The 20979-nt window shown below is 32.6% G+C and overlaps 1 protein-coding gene across 2 annotated transcripts in view; it reads left to right on the forward strand.

Moving 5' to 3' along the window:
• The first annotated feature begins 6703 nt into the window (after positions 1 to 6703).
• LOC127851488 (uncharacterized) overlaps positions 6704 to 20979 on the forward strand; it is a 37741-nt gene continuing 23465 nt past the window's right edge. For both annotated transcript variants that reach the window (XM_052385289.1, XM_052385290.1), the window contains exons 1-3: positions 6704 to 6866; positions 19046 to 19310; positions 19734 to 19944. In XM_052385289.1, the coding sequence (XP_052241249.1) occupies positions 19128 to 19310; positions 19734 to 19944 (394 nt within the window). In that variant the 5' untranslated portion in view covers positions 6704 to 6866; positions 19046 to 19127. The remainder of the gene's footprint in view (positions 6867 to 19045; positions 19311 to 19733; positions 19945 to 20979) is intronic.

Below are 20979 nucleotides of genomic sequence, written 5' to 3' on the forward strand. Positions count from 1 at the left end.
TACCATTGACTTTTGGATATTGGTATGTATATTATAATATTAAATGGTTTCAAAGCCAGAAGGCGTTAAAGCATAAAGCAAACGGATGGTCCCAAGCTGATTCGAGTATTTTCCCTTAAAACTTTGAAAGTAAAACTTAGCATTACTTTCCCTATTATACAATTGATAAAACACTTGATTTTTATCAAGGTAAAAAGGACCTGCCTTGATTCCCGTATCAGCTCCTAGAAACATAATCTTCATTCGGACACGTATGCTTGATCAATCATCCACTGATCATGGGGTTAGGAATGAAAGCATTGAAGAACCCCAATCTGGAGCACAAGGAACTCGGTGGGCTGTCACTCAGTGTTTACAGCTTATTTGACTGGAGCGTCTGGTGGTACCCTTATCAAGTATAAAGTAATGTACTACCCCAGAATCAATAATCATTAATGATTAAACACATGTTTGCGCATTTGAATATTTGAAGAAAAATGCCTGCACCTAAAAAGCATATATTTGCATAGGCAAAAATGTTTAATTGCAGTGGAAATACACAAGAGAGGTTTGAAACGGATACCCAACAAATGAACCATTGTAGCGTATTGTTATTTCATACCTAAAAGTGTTTGAATCAGAGAGTTTAATGGACATCACAAACTCCCCGATCGATTATCAGACATGCGGCTTACATTTCATGTTAGAACTTACTAGATAAATTAGGTAATTTGTCTAAGAAAGCTATAGAATGAACAAACTTTACTAAGTAACTACATTATAAAAGCAGTGGAGAAAAAGCAGGATTTTCCATTACGGTCTTCCTGGCCTAGTAGCACGAACATACTTAAGTCGATAATTTAACTCAACTTTGAGTATTTGCTCTATTTGTAAGATGAGTGTAAACACCTTGCTTAAATTGGTCATCAGGAAATGATTTAGAGTTTTGAGTCGGACACATCCTTGAGTCTGAGCAAAAACATTTGAGCAAGAATTATACCAGTCTCAAATTCGTAAGCAAAGTTAAACCCGTTAAAAGTTTTATCCTATTACCAGATGAAAATCGATAGTATCATTACGATCGTATAAACGTGAGCTCTATAAAAAATTTTTTTCTAGATTAGGGTATTTTCCGATTGCTTTATATATTCCTAAATGTTTATGGAAATTGACTTCAGGAATGGGACTATTTTGTACACTCCAAGTTGGATGGTTTGGTCTATTATGTTTTTGGAAAATTAAAAATGAATCTGACTTTGCTTGATTAAATTTGACCAACCACTTGTCAGCCCAGGAATTGATTTGTTCAATATTATCTTGCATAACAGCCGCTGTTTCAACGGGAGAATTTACAATCATGTACAGGCTTGTGTCATCGGCGAAGAGGTTGACATTCGAACGCTTAGTTGAAACAATGACATTTCTGTAAATTAGGAACATCAAGAGACAGAGAATAGAACCTGGAGCTTGAGCTTATATAGTAGTCCTTTATGCCATACTTTATCGAATGCCTTACTTATGTCAAAGAAAACGACTCTCATCTCGAGCCCGTTGTCCAGGGCTGTTCAAAATGTGTCATTAATATCAGTTAGTTGATTCACGGCGGAATCACCTTGAACAAAGCCACACTGATATTGTGTAAAAAACGAGTTACTTTGAAGAAAGATAGAAATATGTTAAGAAAGGATCCTTTCGAAAACCTTTTCAAGACTGTTCAGGAGAGATATTGGTCGGTTTTCAGACGCTTTTGGCGGGTCGCCCTTTTTAAATTCTGGCGTTTTTCATTCAGTCAAACTCGCATTAAAGAAATAACATATTGTGATTCTTAATTGTTGCGTAGATTAACGTAAGATTCGATTGCCAATCCCATCAGGACCAGATGCAATTTGAGGTTTTTATAGGCGTAAACTACATCGCCGTGTGTTATGAAAATAGACTGAATGATATATTCACATGAGATGTTGCTTTCTGGTACGTCTGCATTTAAGTCGTCAATATCTAACTGCAAAGCGAAAACGCATATTTGCTTTGTCAGTATGATCTGTTCTGTCGTCACGTAAAGGTGGAATTTATTAAGTTGAAATAAAATTACGCAAAGTTCTCCACCAGTCTTTTGAGCTATTATTCAGCGATTTGAGTTTATTGCTAAGATTTGAAATGTACCGCGCTTTTGCATCGCGGATAAGTATGATAACTTGATTTCGAATATTGCGAAAATTTTTCCAGTGAGTTCCTGAGCCTGAACATTATTATCATAAGAGCTTGGTTGTTAGAAAGTGTAATTTGGTATAAAATGGATATCAATGAGAGTGTGTTTACAAATATGCACATACAAATGAGTACTTGGAATAGCAATGGAAATGCAGTTCGGGGTTTGAATGATGACTGGACAAAGCTTTAAGGAATTTTGTTGAGTTTTGCCATCATGAGATAGAGCTGATTAGAAAAAGATAGGCCTGAAGCGTTGTTATTTGGTTACCAGAAGCACACGTTGTTACCCAGATGTATGTCACAAGCGGGAAAATAAAGAGAGTTTATGAGAAATGAGAAAAAAGGGCAAGAGTTTAGAAAACAAGCATTTATATTTAAAAAAAACAAAAAAAACAAACTAAGCGTCGCCGAAATAGGGATATTAAGATGGTCAACACATAGCAGATCGCATCAAGCAGGAGAACTCAATGTTGACACATAATTTTAAAGTAGAAGGTGCAAGACAGATATTGACTTAAAATATGCCCAAGAAGCGGAAAACAGTTTTATGCCATCTCTTGAAATAGTGTTAGAATATTTTATGTTAACAGCTTATATTAGTATGCACGGTATATTCTAGTTAAACATTGATAAGTATAAGAAAAAGCAACGGCAACAACATGTTGACACATAATGAAAAAGTAGAAGGCGCTAGACAGATGTTCACCTAAAATATGCCCACGTAGCTTGAAAACACTGTGTTGGCATCTCTTGAAAATATTTTAATAATATTTAATGTAATCAGACAATATCAGTATACCTGGTATCTTCTATTTAAACATTGATAGGTATAAGAAAAAGCAACGGTGAAAACATGTTAATATACTGAAGGAGCTATTGAACTGTAATCAGCTTTACACCGTTTACAGAACTTAAAAGTATGGCAAAGCCATGTTTTCACATACAATTTTACAAACATGCAAGTCTGCAAGTCACATACATACATACATTCTTGCAAAGATACATCATCGAAACATTTTTTTCACTTAACATCTTCATGCTTAATTCGAAAGCGAAAAAGAAGAACCTCCAATAAGTTCAATGTATGCATTGCTTTATGAAAGTGTTGTGTGAAATACTGTTTAACTGTTTAAATTATAGACCACTGTGATAAAAACCTAAGAACTGTTTATCAAGCAGTTACTTTGTTACATACATCACTTGCTTCATTTTAAAAGAACACAAATTATACATCAGTAATAAGAAATATTTAACTTAACAAAAATAAACTTAATACAATTAAAAAATAAACATGACATATTTGATCAAAAGATATATTTAGGACAACTTATATATTTATATAAAATGGAAAACATGAAAGAAATGAGCATTCATCTATGGAAAAAGTAAAACAAATCCAAATTTGGGCCTCACTTGCTTCACGTCAGGGACCTAGACAAACAATTGTTTGTATAGGTCCCTGTTCACTTTAACAGAACACTTAACAAAACTAAATTTACTACGTTTTATTTAAAAAAAAGATATGTTTGTGAAACACTATGTCCCTACCCATATATTTGACATTTGCCCTTGACCTTTCACCACTCAAAATGTGCAGCTCCATGAGAAACACATGCATGTCAAAGTTGCTATCTTCAATATTGCAAAAGTTATGGTCAATATTAAAGTTTGACGCATAATCAACACACGAACAAACAGACTGGCAAAAACAATACGTCACCCAGTGTAGACTGGGGACATAAAAATAAACATTACAGCTTTGATCAAAAGAAGAATTCAGGAAAATGTATACTTTAAAGATGCAAATGCTTTCCTTTTTGTGTTACTCTTTAGAGAGCAATGCGAAAAAGTGAATATTATACACAATAAATTAATGTCGACAAAGAAAATATATATATAATTAAGATCTTTTCTTAGTCAATACCTGCTATACCTAATAATACATAAACTATTCCAGTGTTAAGTGTCTGAAATCAAAATTGTACATAGAACTGGTTATGTCTCTACATCTTTAACAAAATAGAAATGTTTGTGTATTCTGGTAGTCTGGTAGTCTAGTTAACATGAAAATGAAAAAGAAATCTTTATAAAAACATCATTAAACACTCATTGCACAACTACTTTTAAAATAAAAATCTAGATCTTTGAATTATTATTAGACTATTTTTGTGAATTATGATCTATAACATTCAAAGATAAAACAATAACATATAACAAAAAAACTATTCTCCATAATAAATGTGTTGAAAAAAGTTTTACCTTTCCAAAAAAGTAATTAGAGGGGTTGATTTGAAGCTGTGCCGGAATGCAGAAGGGGGATTTCTTGATTTGTTTGAGAGGCAAATAAAGACTGAGACCGGTGCAACTGATAAGGCTAGAACTTTGCCACCAAGAACTTGGGCGAATGATCATGACCCATCGAAATGTGTGGTTGCAACTTTTTGCTGCAATTAATTTAAAAAAAAAATATATAACAAATCAAAAATCAGACACAATTTCAAAATAGAGATTATTAAAATAACATTTTTATATCACAACTTGAACAAATTACAATTTAGAGAGGCACTCAATATCACTATCAAAAACAATATAATAAAGGCACATGAAATGGCAGTAAATAACTATAAATACAAAAAATAATTAAGAATTTCTTTAAACTTAAAACCTTTATATTATAGACTCAGGACTTTTTTCTCATTAGCAAATGGCTGTTTTTGCACAAATTTGAGGAATTCGCGATGCAAAAATTAATGTTCAATAAAAAAAATTTAGCGACTAATTTTTTATTTTTTTTTACAGTTAGCGACTAATTTTTTTCACAATTTTGAACAGTTTGAGACTCATTTTATCACAAATTTGAACAATGCGCAGCTAATTGTTTTCACAATTTTGAACAGTCACAACTCATTTGTTTAACATTTTGAACAGTGTGCAACTAATTTTAGAATTTTCAACATTGCGCGACTAATTTTTCATAATTTTGAACATTGCGCGTCGCATTTTTTCACAATTTGTAATAGTTTGCGACTGATATTTTTAGAATGTTGAACAATGCGCGAGTCATTTTGTTCACAATGTTGAATTGTCACCACCCATTTTTCACAATTGTGAACAGTGCCATACTCTTTTTTTCACAATATGAACAGTGTACGACTAGTATATTCACAAAATGAGACGGCCTAGGTTGCTGCACAAAGAAGAAAAAAGCCCACTGCCAGAAACTATATCCAGAAAACAGCCCCATGGCCATGGCTTATCCGAGGTAAACAATCCATTCTACTTTCAAAAAGCACACAGACCAATGCCAGTAGGACTACTATCACTGAACGTTGGTTCATCAGCATGAGAATGGGTGTCAAAAATACCACAAATAATGAAACATATGTAGTATGCATGTATAACGATGAAACTTACCAACCACTTGACCAGGAAACATATGGTGCAGACGATGTGGGATTCAGGATGCTCTCCCACTGATATCATGCAGATCAGTGTTCACAAGAACGTACAAAACATCATAAAGCTCAGCAAAATATGTCTCCGACTCCAAACACACAGCTTGCAGAATCGCTGAAAATTGCACAAAAGCAGCTTCCTTAGAAAGTTCCAGCAACTCTAAATCCTAAGGCAGTCGCGTTTCCCACCCACTTCGCACGCGAAGGCCTGTTTTTCGGGGAAGTCGTTAACACCTCACAACTAAACGATACTACGGAGATGGACAAGTTGAAAAATAATTCACTCGTATCACTTCAAATTTGCGCACTACGTTAAAATCCCGTTTCATTTGGTTATTGTCTTTATTGTTTCAAATTTTCACACTACACATTCGCTTTGAAAATAGCGGTTAGCGTGTATTTGGAAGTACATGTACATGTCGAATGTGTTATTATAAAAATATTGGTAATGTGTTTTTATTACAGAAATTGTAATTTTAAGTATCGATTTATCGCTTCAATTTTTCTTTTTTTTAAAATTATGTTCATTTAAATTGTATTGTTTGTTGTTTACTTGCGAACTATTTGTTATGTGTAAATATGCATAGACGCTAGCGGATGTAATCAGGCTGATTCTCATTTGCACATTTTACTACCGTACATCAATGAAAATAAGCGGTTGTTTATTTTGTTGTTGTTGTGTTTTGTTTATATTTTCATTTTTGCTTTAAATGTGTCATAATAACTAGAATATATGGTTGGTGACTTTTGATATCATGTGATATCAGACTCGTCCGATATGGCGGATGAAAAGGCTAGACAAGCCTTGCCTTTTCCTACGCCATATCAGACTCGTCTGATATCACATGATATCAAAAGTCACCAACCATCTATTCTCTACTAATAGGTCAATTGCCTTCTGGTATTTTTATAAGTACAATCATATCTCGCAAAGGACACACGATTAAAGATATGTTTCATATACATGACAGTTCATTGAAACATCGAGAACGGATATCTGATAACAAGGTATCGTTTGTTCTGAATTAGAATGTGTAAACGCTTTGCATACAGGTGTCTTAGGTGTTTGGTGTTTTATATTGTGAAAAACTTGTATAAACGCTAAAAAGACATTAAAAGAAAAATAAACAGTATTTTTAGATTTACATTTAAAAGCATGTTCTGTTAGTTAAGACATATCGGTTTCTAAAACAGGTTGTGCCTCACCTGCAAGTTAAAAAGGTATGTCAATTTTCTCTTTTTACAATTTGATTGAAATTATGAGTTTTGAGTTATTCGATTGCTTAAAAAGTCATTCGTCTTAAATAGTCAGTTGTTTATTGAGTAAACAACATCATTTATTTTTTAATGTATTTGGTTACGATGTTTCAAGATTGCACCGATGTGTGTCGAATTTAAGAATTGTTGCAAAAGAGTTTATTGATGATTGATTAGGGTTATGTAAATGATTTAAAATTCATATCTTAGCAGCTTCCAATTTGTTTGCATGCTGCTCACAACTATGTAGTGAAGGTTAGGCAATTGTAAAAGGTAACCAAATATTTATATGTGTATTTATTGCTATTTTCAATCACTGTAGAAATATCAGATACTGTGAAAAAAGAATAATGTGGAGATAGAAGGTAATGCCTGTGCTTGAAAAATAAAGAGTTTTAAATTGTATACATGTTTACATCAGTGATTAAAAAACTGTAACTTAAACGTTTAACCCTGATATTTTCAAAGATAAATTATAGGCTGTTGAGAACGAACGAACTATATAGTTTGCAGTGAATTTCATGGCTGAAATTAGTAAAACGACGAAACGATCGAGAACGATGTGTTTGTTCCACATAAGAATTTACATGTATTTGAGAGAGCTCAACATTCCAAACAAGAAGTGAATGCGAGTCGATAGTAGTACCTTAAAAGCCTATGATGAGTGCATGTGTTTCATTTTTGGTTAATGCGTTACAAACGAAAAGCGCAATTTCTCGTTTAATATTGTCATTGAAAGCGTAACTCATGACCTTAGATGCATTACCAGTATCTGTCAACGACATAGCATCCTTCCCGCCACACAGACAGAAACCCAGAATTACCTTGCTGACTGCCCCACTAGAATAGACCTAACCCATTGTCTTTGGGATATAAAACATAGTTATACACACATACTTAAACTGTCCCCGGTTGGTTAACATCTCATGTGGGTCTCAACAACCCTGAGCAAATCGACGAATACAGTTTTCGTACACCCCAGGAACCATATGAAGGTTTTACAGGATGAACATGATAATAGCCTATTTCCAAAATTAATATATCATTACCGGTATTATCTTGATTAAAGAATGTTGATTATACTTTAATTGCTTCACAACATAATTGTTATTGTAGAGTTTTTAATTCATTAGAGGCAAATTGTATTTATATTATGTTCGGTTTTGCTAAAGTTTTTATATTATCGGGTCTGTGTACCGTATGAAATTTAGCAGCTTCACTCAAGCTTTAGCAATTATCTCCAATATGTCAGTTTGTCAACCTTTAAGCTCGAGGTAAAGGGTATGTTGATATATTTTCTTCCCGAAGTATCTATTCTGTTAAAGTTTGCTCAATTCAGGCCATTCAAAGTCTTGGGGAAAATGGGTAATACGCTATAATGTTATACTGTTCATCTTCAGTGTATGTGCGTATGTTTTCGTATATTGTGCATTCATCATTTACTTTGCGTTCTGGTGCTATATTTAGTAGCATCAGTAAAATACCCTATTGCATCTCAATCGGATTAATAGAGTCAATCCAAACCATAACATTTGATAAACGTTCAAGTTGTAAAACATGCGACATGTTTGGCATTATTTAAAACAACTGAACGTTCCTGCATGGTTCTAGTTGTGCTCGAGTGTTCTCCGTCATTCGTCAGTAGAGATACACAAACAAGTTCATCCCGGTATTTGTCTTAGAACCCTGCCTTGACAGGCTACATGGATCGCACTGCTCAATGTGACATAGGATCGTAACATGAAATTTAATGCGTGTTAGTCATTTCAGGTAGTCAAGTACTGTTACTATCCACGAAAAATGTCCCTTTAGCAAACTTTCCATAGGTATGAAACTATTCCATCTACACCTAAACACGGGATGGAATATATTGCAAATAGTGATGTTAAACTTGAAACATTATTTTTTCAACAAACGATTTTTATCAAAACTTATGTTTGATAATGTACTTGTTAAAACATATGTTGGCCAGTCATATGAAACCATATGAATCCAAAACATTGTTCACGATATCCACACAATACTTTTGTTTTGGGTATATGTTTGATGTTTATTTCAAATATATAATGCATCATATGTTTGGCCAGTAACTATGAATTTAATTACAGTTTGTTTTCTTCAAAATGACAAATAGCTTTGACTTCAGAAAAATAAGTTCAAGAAAGAATACACACCGAATATAAAAAAAGAGAAAGAGTACTTACTAAACTTATTCATATTCATGAATTGAATTGCCAATGAATAGTTAACATTTTTTTAGAATTATTTGTTAATGTTTTATCTTAAGCAAAACTCCGCAAACATTCTGATAATTCACATACAAGTAAGGTTTTATTCCTTATGATCAAACGATATATGTGTTAAACATTATTGTTTGTACATCAAGTCTGTAAATTCAATATTAATATAATCTTTTGAAAACGTATTATATTGCTAATGAAATTATTACCGACCATATTGCCCAATGCATAACATTAAATGTAATAGTCAATATTACTGGCAAGAAATTGCCATCACCTTACTGGATACCTAAATTACATAAGACGCCATATAAAAGTCGTTTTATCGCTAATTCAGTGTCTTGTACCACCAAACAATTATCAGTGTATCTTACATCTGCATTGAGTGCTATTAGATATCATATAGCTAAATTTTGTAATAAAGTTTATGAAAATAGTAATATTAACCTATTTTTGTCAATAAAAAACACCTTAGAAGTTATTGATAAAATTGAAAATAACAAATATAAGGTGTCACAGGTAAGTACTTATGATTTTTCTACACTATATACAACGCTTCCTCAAGCTTTAATAAAATCCAAACTTGTTTCTTTGATTGAAAAAACTTTTGCTAGAGAGAAGTGTTTGTATCTAGCTTTAAACACTTAAACAGCTTTTTTTACTAATAAGATATTAGATAATTACATCATTTGGACTGGTCTTGACTTTTGTGCAGCACTTACTTTTCTTCTGGATAACTTGTTTGTTGAATTTAATGGTAAAATATTTAAATTATTGGCGTTCCTATGGGTACTAATTGTGCGCCACTTATAGCTGACCTTTTTTTTATATTGTTATGAAAGCGAATTTATGTTAGAATTATCCAGAATTATCTAAAACTAAGCAAGTTGATTTGATTAATTGTTTTAACCTTACTAGTAGGTACATTGATGACATACTTAATTAAGATAATCCATTATTTGAACAATATATTCACAAAATCTACCCAAAAGAACTAGTCCCAAATAGATCGTGTATATCCAATACAGACGCTGCGTATTTAGACTTACATTTAACTATTAATAATAATTTGATCAAAACTAGTTTATTAGACGAACGGGACGATTTTAACTCTGAAATTGTAAATTTTCCATTCCTAGATGGCAACATACCTAAAGAACCTTCCTATGGTATTTACATTTCGCAGTTGGTACGTTATGCCAGAGCATGTTCATGTATTAAAGATTTTAATGATCGTAATCTAATATTAACGAAAAAATTGCTAAAACAAGGCTTTTTGTATCATAACATAAGAAGTAAATTTTCTAAATTTTACTCTAAGTATGGTGATTTAATTTCAAAATATAATGTTTCTTTAAAATGGCATTTAAATAATGGAATCTCCCATCCATCATTTTACGGAGATGTTTTGAAGCGTGTCCGCAAATTAAAATATGTTAAACCTAATGCTCTAATTAAACTTTTAATTAACTTGTTTTTATCAAAAGGATACGATGCTTATGTACTTAAAAACACGTGTTTGATGGTTTTCGATTTACTATATCTTTCTTCTATTAAAATTTGGAATGATTAGTGATATTATAGGCATTTTTCACTGTTTAACAAAATTGTGTCTTTGTGTCGTATGAACAAATCTGCATGAAAACTACATTTTGACTCAAATCGTACATCAAATCATTTCTGTAGTCAGTTGTCAAAACACCTATATACTGTGTATTCCAATAATGTCGCTTTACTGGAATTACTATTTTTATATATTTGATTCTTAATATTTAATCAACTAAACTTGTTTTATTAGTAGTACAATTTTGCAGTAGCCCCCCATTAATAGTTTTATTATAACTTTACAGTACTGCCCCTGGATTTTTTTCACGTCATTGTGTCTTCGCCTGTCAATTACGTCATAACTCTTTCTCTGTTCCTGGGTACATGTATTTTTTGACGTCATACGATCAACTTTCCAGTTGTAAGCTACATGCATATGTCATTGGGTTTATAACGTTCAATTTTATTTATATTTTTTCTCTCTGGTAGGCTTTTCTTTTTTTATTTAATTAGTATTAATTTAATTTTTAGCAGTGACATAAACAACCAAGCAATGTAATATGGAATTTTTACACCCATTATTGCTGCTTCTTCCTGTATTTGCGCGATGATTATCTGAAATATTAACTTAATGACGCTATATTCTTATATTTGCTATAAAGAAGGAATGCAGTTGACACTTGTTTGTAGTTTCATTTGATCGTTCGTCAAAAAGTTGTAACTCTGTTGCTCTGGTATCTTCAATACCATTGAGTAATTAAATTGTAATTAAATTGAATGCGTTTTAATTCCCTTTTATTATTGTTTGATTTGAGTTACAATGCTATGACGTTAAATTTCATTTACACTTAAATGTATTATGAATATTGCTGGGCCAAGTGTGAGGTTGAGCGCTCTATAACCGGTTTAAACCCCCACTGCTTTGCATTGACCGTTCCAAATCGGTGACCCCAGCTTTATTCATATTTTGTGTTTATGTTGGTTTGTATTGTGCTGTATTGTGCTGTTTTGTACTGTTTGGGAAATCGGTCACTTGCCTTAAATAAAGGACCAACTAATTGCTTTTAATGAGAATTCAATACTGCTCCAGCAGCTGGAGTTTCACTTCTTTATAATGCTTATTCAAAACCGAGTTGAATAAAGTATATAATACAAAAACGATCTTATACAATCAGAGCTCTATGTTTCATTACCTAGCTATTTATTTCAGGGTGTTTTGTTTGAACACTGATGAAAGATTCACACAAAATACTGTTGCAGCCTGAACAGATGTTTGATATTGAGCCATTTAACGGCACGGACAACTTTGAAATAAAATCGCTTTAATAAAATTTGAGTACTTAAAAAAGTTATATTTCTTTTAAATTGATTTAATTGAAACTCAAGTAGTATTTGAATAGTATGAATGTCAGATTTTTAAACCAATTGCACCAATTAAATTGCTAAAAGTTGGTATCCCGCCCTGAATGTGCGATAGAATTGACTTTAAATTTTGATATATTTGTATGTTTATAGATTGTTTTAAACCGGATATCGTTTCTTTTATAACGTGAGCTGTTTCTTCAGCATTTGACAGTCCAAATAATGATGTGTGCTAAATTTTCTTGAAAATTCATCTTCGTTAAAATGAACATGTTATGTCTGCTCTGTCTCACTTGAATATAATGAGATGCGTGGTTACCGGTCAAACAGACGAAAGAAAAGATGGAAATAGTATAGCCGCTTCACAGATAAATAGTAAAATAATTGTAAAAATAATACCAGCTGCAATAACGCTGTTTTCCAGGCCCAAGTATCATTAACTATTTAACTACAGCTGAATGCTAAACATTTAGTTAAATAGACATGTTAGGCACTCCTTACTTGAAGGATTCCAAGTTTAAGAAATATGCGTTGGCAAGTTGTTCACTTGAGTTATGCACTGAGGGCAAAATTAGTGATTGCAGTAGATTGTGAATGTTGAGATATACCTGCACTTTGGAGAAGTGAGTAGCACATGGTGGTGGATTTGGTTTTAATCAGTTTCTGAAATTTACAAGTTGAACGACTAACTTTCAATCTATCATGGTGTGCATTGTTTACACTTGCTTCAATTGTTTCCAATTAAAGATGTTGGAGCATGGATGTTACACTGCTTGTTTTGAAGTAGCGATTAGATGCGTATTAATCTCGATAGTATCTCGTCCCATTTTATAAAAAGGTTCTGTGTGTAAGGATCCAGTATTGTTTCACAATACTCAGAGGGATAAGACTTACGTTGGGTATGCATATAATTATGTTGACTTGTTTCGATGCGAAGGTTTCGATTAAACATTCTTAGTGTACTGTTGTTGGACAGTCATGAGTTTTATACACATGTACTCTATAAAACCGGTCAAAACACCTATGCCTTTAATTGACAGCTCCAATGCAGTTACCCCAGTCTTGTTCATTGTGCGTTTGCTATATACGCGTGGTTCTTGTTTAGTGCATGCTTTAATGTGTCACTGTGTGTCAATTGGTTAATTACCATATATAGAGGACTGCATTGAATAATAAGGGGTTTCTGTCCTGCTTGTTAATTTCTAAGCATACTATAGTTTAGAGTTGTGTGTTTATTTCATAGTGCATTCGACCTAATTTCATGAGTATACACCTGTGTTTACACATAAAACAATACCAATCACATGCCTAATATGAACAAACATATGCAGTATAATTGAGCTAGGTATACACATTCACGTGTATAGGAAATTTACGCAGACGTAGTTGCAGTTATTGTAAACAGGCTTACAAGCAAAACATTTAAGAATAATCAATTTCAGAGAGAGGCATATATTTACCTTTGAAGAATTGATGTACCCACATGTATGGATATATGATACATGTTATCACTGGATTATTTTGATCGTTAACTATAGTGCATAAAAACAAGTTTCTAAGTTTAAAAGTTGTTATACAATATTGCAGTATTACATTGGCTCAATGTTGTTCAGACAGCATTTCTTTAAATACGTTACAAACATTTGGTCGTTTTCATTTATATTTATCTATAAAAAATTCCCTTATGTTTGTATTTATATGACTTTTTATTACACATATTTACGCATCTTCGACTACATAACATCCACATAAAATAAATTACCATACCTTTAATTAAGCGGACTTGAAACGGATGTTCGCCATTTTTCTCACTTTATATTTTATCTATGTAATAAAGTTATAAATCTACTAAAGGTAACTTCTAAACTTGGACGTTTTAACATTCAATGGGTAAGGTTGTAATTTTAAATCACAAAACTTAGTATACGTATTCGCTCTATGTGACTAATTAAGATGAAAGATCCGAGCTTTCAAACGTCCATCGGTCAATCTCTCTCAAGCCTAGACAGGGCAGAAACATTTGATGTAACAATGCATATTGAAAACCAGAGATTTCAATAGAGGCATACCGGTTTAGCCGAATTGCTTTAACAAGTGGTATTCTTTCCGTTTCAAAACGTATTTCTATATGCCAATTTTACATACTTAAAGTAATATCATTTTACCATGTTTAGCAAATTTATAATTAGGCTTAGTTCTTATACAAAGGAGAGTTATTGTACCTAGTTCCTACCTAATATCTACGCCAGGTTCGATATAAGCCAAATCGCCTAAAGTACATCTATTATTTTGCCCTTGATGTACACAAAGCGTGAAAACAAAATGCATTTGTAAATTTAGGTCTCTAACAGTTTAAATCGGTTCATCACACAATTTTCTAACCATGTTTGTCTGCATATATATTGTCGGTCAATGTCATTAACCAGTCCGATCGGATCCTTGAAATATGGGTAAATGACAAAATAATTAGTTTCCATTCTCTTAAATAGTATGAATGAGGTTATAATGAAACGTATTGATTATGAATGCGGGCACATCTTCTCATCCAACATCGATTACCAGCCTCATTGCCTCAAGCACTTCTTTGTTATCGCCCTTAATATAAAATTTATCAGATTAACCTTGTCCGCTATCTAGCGCAAAAAGTTTAAATTTGATAACCATGGATCTTGATGAGTTTGTGAATAATCGTCATCAAAGAAGATGCCAATGTGTGCATGCATTTTATCTAAGTAATGTTTGATAAACAACCTGTTTTACTAAGGCTCTTTTATTTTGTCCTTGAATTAAAAACAATGGAACAAATGAATTTAAAATGTCTGTCATCTCTTCAAAAAGTACTTAAATGGTCGCACCATCATTATAGGTTTGTGGGAAGCTGGGCTCACACGTCTTTAGTTACACCATCTGTGTGAAAAATGTGGCCTTTTAAGGTGGAGTTGTAAAGTTATGGTTCGTCTGTTATGCAACATAATATGGATACAACATCTTTTAGGATTGAAGGACATGACTAACTTCTCTTCTCATTCTGCAAAGTTTCTGATTTTTTAATCACGTCATTTAAATCAAGGATTATTTTTCATGCACACGATGCTGTCGTTTGCAAACGAGCTTCTTATTCTTGACAACAACCCTAACAACAATAACGTATTCAACGTGAACAACATCTTATTTAGGCCATTTTAAAAGCCTGATGTCATCGCCGGACAAAAACATCGATGTTCAATTAGCAACGCATGACGTCACAGCCGAACAACACCTTTGTCGTAACATGAACAACGCGTGACGAGAGAGCCGGATACTTAATAAACGCGATTGAACTTGTAGTTTTATTCCATATCATTACAATTTACAGTTACATTGTCTCATATCATCCACATTTTTATATTAAAGCGGGACCATTTGTGAAACTTGTATTTTTTACAATTTGACAATCACGTTTTGCATAGACAAATGGTTGTTTCAACGATAATTATGACGTATGATGTTAAATTTATTTTAGTTGCTGGGCCCCCAGCTTTATTCTACTATGTGTATATGTTGTTTCGTATTGTGCCGTACTGTTTTGGCAATTGGTTACTTGCCATAAATAAAGAACCACGAACTTGTAACGCTGTGTATACTAGGAATGCAATACTGCTGGAGCAACTGGAGTTTCACTTCTTTATATTAAGTCATTCAGTACTAATTTTTGTTAAGATTGTTATACCATGAAGCGCACACATATTGTTAGATGAAAATAAGGTATGTACGACGTAATAACATTATCTATTGAACATTTGAAAAATAATTTAATTACAAAAATAACATTTTCATGGTGTGGCCTTATGCCTTGCACATCAACGATTTAATAGTGTGATCTCATTACAAATTATTAATAAATTTACCCGGATGAATTTATCTATTGAATTGACAGCTTTACTGTCAATCCAATAGGTGTCATATCATGTATTAATTGCACAACCTTAGGTTAATGAGACTGAACTTGTGTTGTTCTTACATACTACCGTCTGGTGTGTTATGGGTATTTTAGCAGTCACTTATGTATTTAAAAATAAATCAGTACACTTTAAACAAGCGATCAGATAGGTCACACTTACTTGTCGTAGTGTGCAAGGCCGTTAGGCCTTACTTTGACATTACGGACAGTGACCGAATCAACTAGTTGATCTCCGGCAGTAGATCATCTGACCATGATCTCCCGTCAGAACGTATTCATACGCGCCGATTAACGTGGTCTAGATTTTAACCTTTGCAATTTATTGAGACGCATCATGAATGTAAAAACAAACGCTCTGATGTGTGTTATCGTTTTTATTACATATCATCTTGTTTTATTTATTTCTTTAAGATATATTACCGAACCAGCTTTCCCTTTTTTTTTTGACATTCCTTGATTACGCATGTTATGACGTATTTCGTGTGATTTCATTTGTGTGATGTACTGTTTTGAGGAAAATAATTTGGACATGGTGGTTTTTTAACAGTCAATTTTATTTCTATTCAAATAAAGTGTGTTTTTTGTTGTTCGATTTAATGATATTTATTGATATCACTGATAAATTTGTTTAAAGCATCGAACAAATCCAAAACGTATTTCAGATTGTGCGTGTGTCATGCATAATTTTTTAACTTCGATAGCAAAAAAATAATTTTGGTTTAAAATAAATTTCGATAAAGGGATGGGCAATGCGCGTGTATGTCGTTTTAACTTTATTGTAATAATCTTTAGATTAAAGTTGCCATTGAGGCCAGCGTGTCGTTTATAATACATATGACGCTTTCAATGCTTTCATAGTGTAATCGATCTAATCTACAGCAGAGTTTCAGCTGCAATCGATATTTTAATTATCCAATTAACGTGCTGCTTGTAATTATAATAAATTTTGAGTCTTTTGTTGATTTGTGGCTCAATTTTATTTATATCAGTTGAGCTACATTGAATGCGCAAGTCATTTAGTTCAATTTTCTGTTCAAATCAGATAAAGTTTTTGATTTGCTGTTGCATATTGTTTTCAATTTCTAACAATAAAAAATTACATTCCCGATTCAATAGGAAAGTACTAAAAGGAACAGTTTGATTTGGAACTTTTTGTACGTGACACAATTGGTAGTTATTCGGTGGTAAGGAATGATGTGTACATGTAGGAGGCACAACCAAAATAATTATTGTGTTATGCCAGTAAATCATGTGTCGTTGATAAAATGTGTTAACGACATAATTTAAAATGAAGCAGGATAAATCGAATACATGGTTGGTGCCGTAATGGCTAAAGCTCGCCCTATTTTCTTGTCCTAAGCCTCAACGGATAAACTTTCCCCATCTAGGCAACGACCATGTATTCCCTCTCTCTATATTCATGGTTTGAGATAGTTTCCCCTGTGGCGATGGTCCTCGCGTATAAATACGGAGTTGTATTGTTGAAAAAAAATGTTAGCCTTGTCGGTTGTATCATTTAAAGCTTTGTCGTTTCTTAAAGGGTCAAGCAAAAATCCACATTTGCCTTCTCAATAAAATTGAAGAATCTGTGCTGGTTCTTCATGTGCTTATTTATGTTTAACATTACAATTCAAGTTCTCTTGTCGTTTGGTCTGTTAAACTACTGTTTATTTCTGTCGAACTGCTTTTATTCATCTGGTGCTTTATTTGATGACTTTTGCTAGCCGCATTCTTTTTTAAGCAATATTAAATTTGAATGTTTAAGTTTGTTGATGTATGTTATTTTACCATGCTTGCTAAGACTGGTTAATCAGGAATATATTAACTTGCTTAGTCTATTTTTAGCTGGTGGTCAGCTCTAAATTGCAGGGTTCCTTTCAAAGGTTTTCGACTGATGGAGTTAACATTTAATTTTTATATTGGAGTTTTTGTCTGTGTCGTTTTAATTCAAGTACAATTTCCAGAAATTACCCTCAGGCATATAAATAAGCTATTGGAATGCGTTTATGTCAAGTAGGCAAAATACACATCCAAGTCATTTGGGAGTTAATCGTGATATCACATCGCGACATTGTTTGGAGTATAATAACAATATATCGTCTTAAAAGGGGTGTTTTTCAAAGTATTACATAATTACGGTGTGCCACTCACTACTGCAAAAATTACTCAACAGATTTGATACAAAACTTATGCTGTAATATTTTCGAATATATGAATTTAATTTAAACGTCTGTTAAAGGCATATCAATACTTGCAAAAATGCCTTTGACTATTTTGTAAATTTATGGTTGATATCGTTAAAATTTGAAACAAAGCAGTTGAACCATGTTGAAGTGAATGTTTGAATCATCGTTTTGTCATATGGGTTATTGTGTGCTTTATCTTCAGAACTAAAATAGTTTAGCACGGCATCAAGGCCAGACGTAAATCCATATTTGAATCTTTGCCTCTTAAATATTCACAAAATATATCTACATAAACTAACACAATTTGTATATAAGACAGTAAAACATAATTATGTTGGTTTTGGTTCCTCACTTTAAATTGCCGTCTTTTTTGACGAAATTTGAATGAACAACATGTGTTTGCAAACCCTGCATATGTTTCGCATTTTTTTTAATAAACAAACCCTTTGTTAAAATGTGTTGCTGCTAGGGTGCATTAAAACTCAATTACCTGATAATTTTATAGATTAAGGTACTACATCATTTTATGGCTCAAGCATTTAATATACATGGTCTTCACAAAACAACTGTTCTTGCTATTTGCATGATTTATATGTAAGTATTATCTCTTGCTGGCGTCAATGTCTAAGAGATTGAAACAATATACATGTATTATAAGTAGGAGAGACAGAAGCTGCAGCTACACTTGTTTTTCAAACATATCATTTTTATCAAACGTTTATTGATTATAAAATGGAAATAGCACTTAACTTAAATTATCTTTATATACTTCGGAAAACTAAAAAAATCTAAATTAGTATGTCTATGTTAATGGCAATTGAATTTGAAAGTATATGTTCTGATATTGAATTGTTTATTAACACTTCGAAGCATGCAGTTCGTTAACAAGTCCGTTAACAACGGACATTGACTGACAGGGGAAATTCTATCTAATCCTATCGTGGGTCGAGCCATGGGCGATGCAGAGTTAGACGTTGATGGAATGGACATCGATGCTGCCTTTGACTGGCTTGAGGACAGAAGGATAAGTCATCAGCTTCACTCATTGGAGGAGATGAAAGACTTTATTCGTAGTTACATTCATGCCGATGCCAATCATGTACAGAATATAATGGAATTTCATCATTCAAATCAGGTAAAGTATTTATGTACATAAAATATAGTGATAACGGGACTCTGGAAACATTTTGATAAGATTCCCTTTTAGCGTCAACTTGTTCTTTATTTAATTTAGTATTATAACATTAACATAGCATGTCTTTACGTTACAACCGTGTAACATACACCTGTAGGTGTGACTTATTGCATCTTCAGCCAGTAGAAAATACATAAACAGTTTATGTTAGTATAGTACTTGATGCAAATAAATGAATATTTATATAATTAAGTTTAGTTTTAAAACAAACCTCCGTAGTGACACACAGTAAATGCACTTGGTATCGATTCCGCTTTTTGCAAATTATGAATTGTTCTACGAACCGATTGATTATACATGGATGTACAAAATAAAGTGTAAGTTTACACACGACTCATTGAAGAAAACTATTTCAAATTGCAGACAAACCTTCAAAAGGTCTTATCAACAAATTACAAATTAAGGAATCGCATTGAAGGAATTTACGAGGAACTCTTAAATGCTTTTAAGAGGCATCCAGAGTGGACAGATCTTTCCTCATATCTCTTTGCGTGGTGCGGGTGCGATATTGTAACAAAGATTCAACACAATAAAAGTGATCTTCTACGAACAGATTGTACAATCATTATTGCAGGTGAGTTAGTGTTTACCTGTTGTTAAATTTAGATTTTCTAAATCCCGATCTCACTTTTTTAGAACGTACTAACAATTAGTTAAATAATTCTGTGCTCTGCGCGTTCGTAACAGTATGGTTTAACCGATCATTTGCACTGATTTCCACAACTTAAATAATAATTATACACTATCAGTCTATCAGATACTTTGAACTTTAGATAACATTGTATGTTAATAGTTTAAAAAAAAACACATCTGTAATAGTGATATTTAGAGGGTCTAAGCAATTGGATAAGTTATTTAATAAATCCAAACAAACAAGGGAATTTTTATAAATGAAATAATATGCAATGATATATACACAATTTAAAAAGTTTACGACATTTTATCAAATGCAACATGATGCGTATGTAATCAATAATTATTTGATATGCTTTTGATAAATAAAAACAAAGAACTAGTTGGTACGACATATTAATATTTCCAAAACTCTCGGACCTCGTGTTCGACAAAAAACACTATGTAAAACGTTAGTTAAAATGAACACGATAGTATGAAAATGTAAAAGAAAACAGCTACGGACTGTTTTATACTTATTTTAATTCGACATTTAATTTAAAGTTAAGATAAAACAGATGTTAGCAAGCAGTCAGAAAGTGTTTATCGTCTATTTCGTATTAATATTTGCTCTACATCTCCACTTCACTCGCTAGAATATTTTTTAGCGGGATCACAAATTACAGCCCTCTTATTACTAATCACTTTCTTACTGATATGACTAAAGAGTGAGCGGTATTTAAACATAAGACAAGAGTTATAAGGATGATGCAGTCGCGAAATATACCTGACGTGTCGCCATCTTGATTGACACGTAATTACCCCATCTGATAGAATAAGTGTTTTATGTTGCTGCTTACAATTACTTGTAATTTAAAAAAAAATCACAAAGCTGACTTCATTTGTAACTGGAAGTTTTATCTTTTTTCATAAAACGGGTTTAATTTTAGTTGTTATTTTATTGTATTTAAAATTGTCAAAACTTTAGAACTTCAAT

The sequence above is a fragment of the Dreissena polymorpha genome, chromosome 11 (assembly GCF_020536995.1).
Source record: "Dreissena polymorpha isolate Duluth1 chromosome 11, UMN_Dpol_1.0, whole genome shotgun sequence".
Classification (NCBI taxonomy): Eukaryota; Metazoa; Mollusca; class Bivalvia; order Myida; family Dreissenidae; genus Dreissena; species Dreissena polymorpha.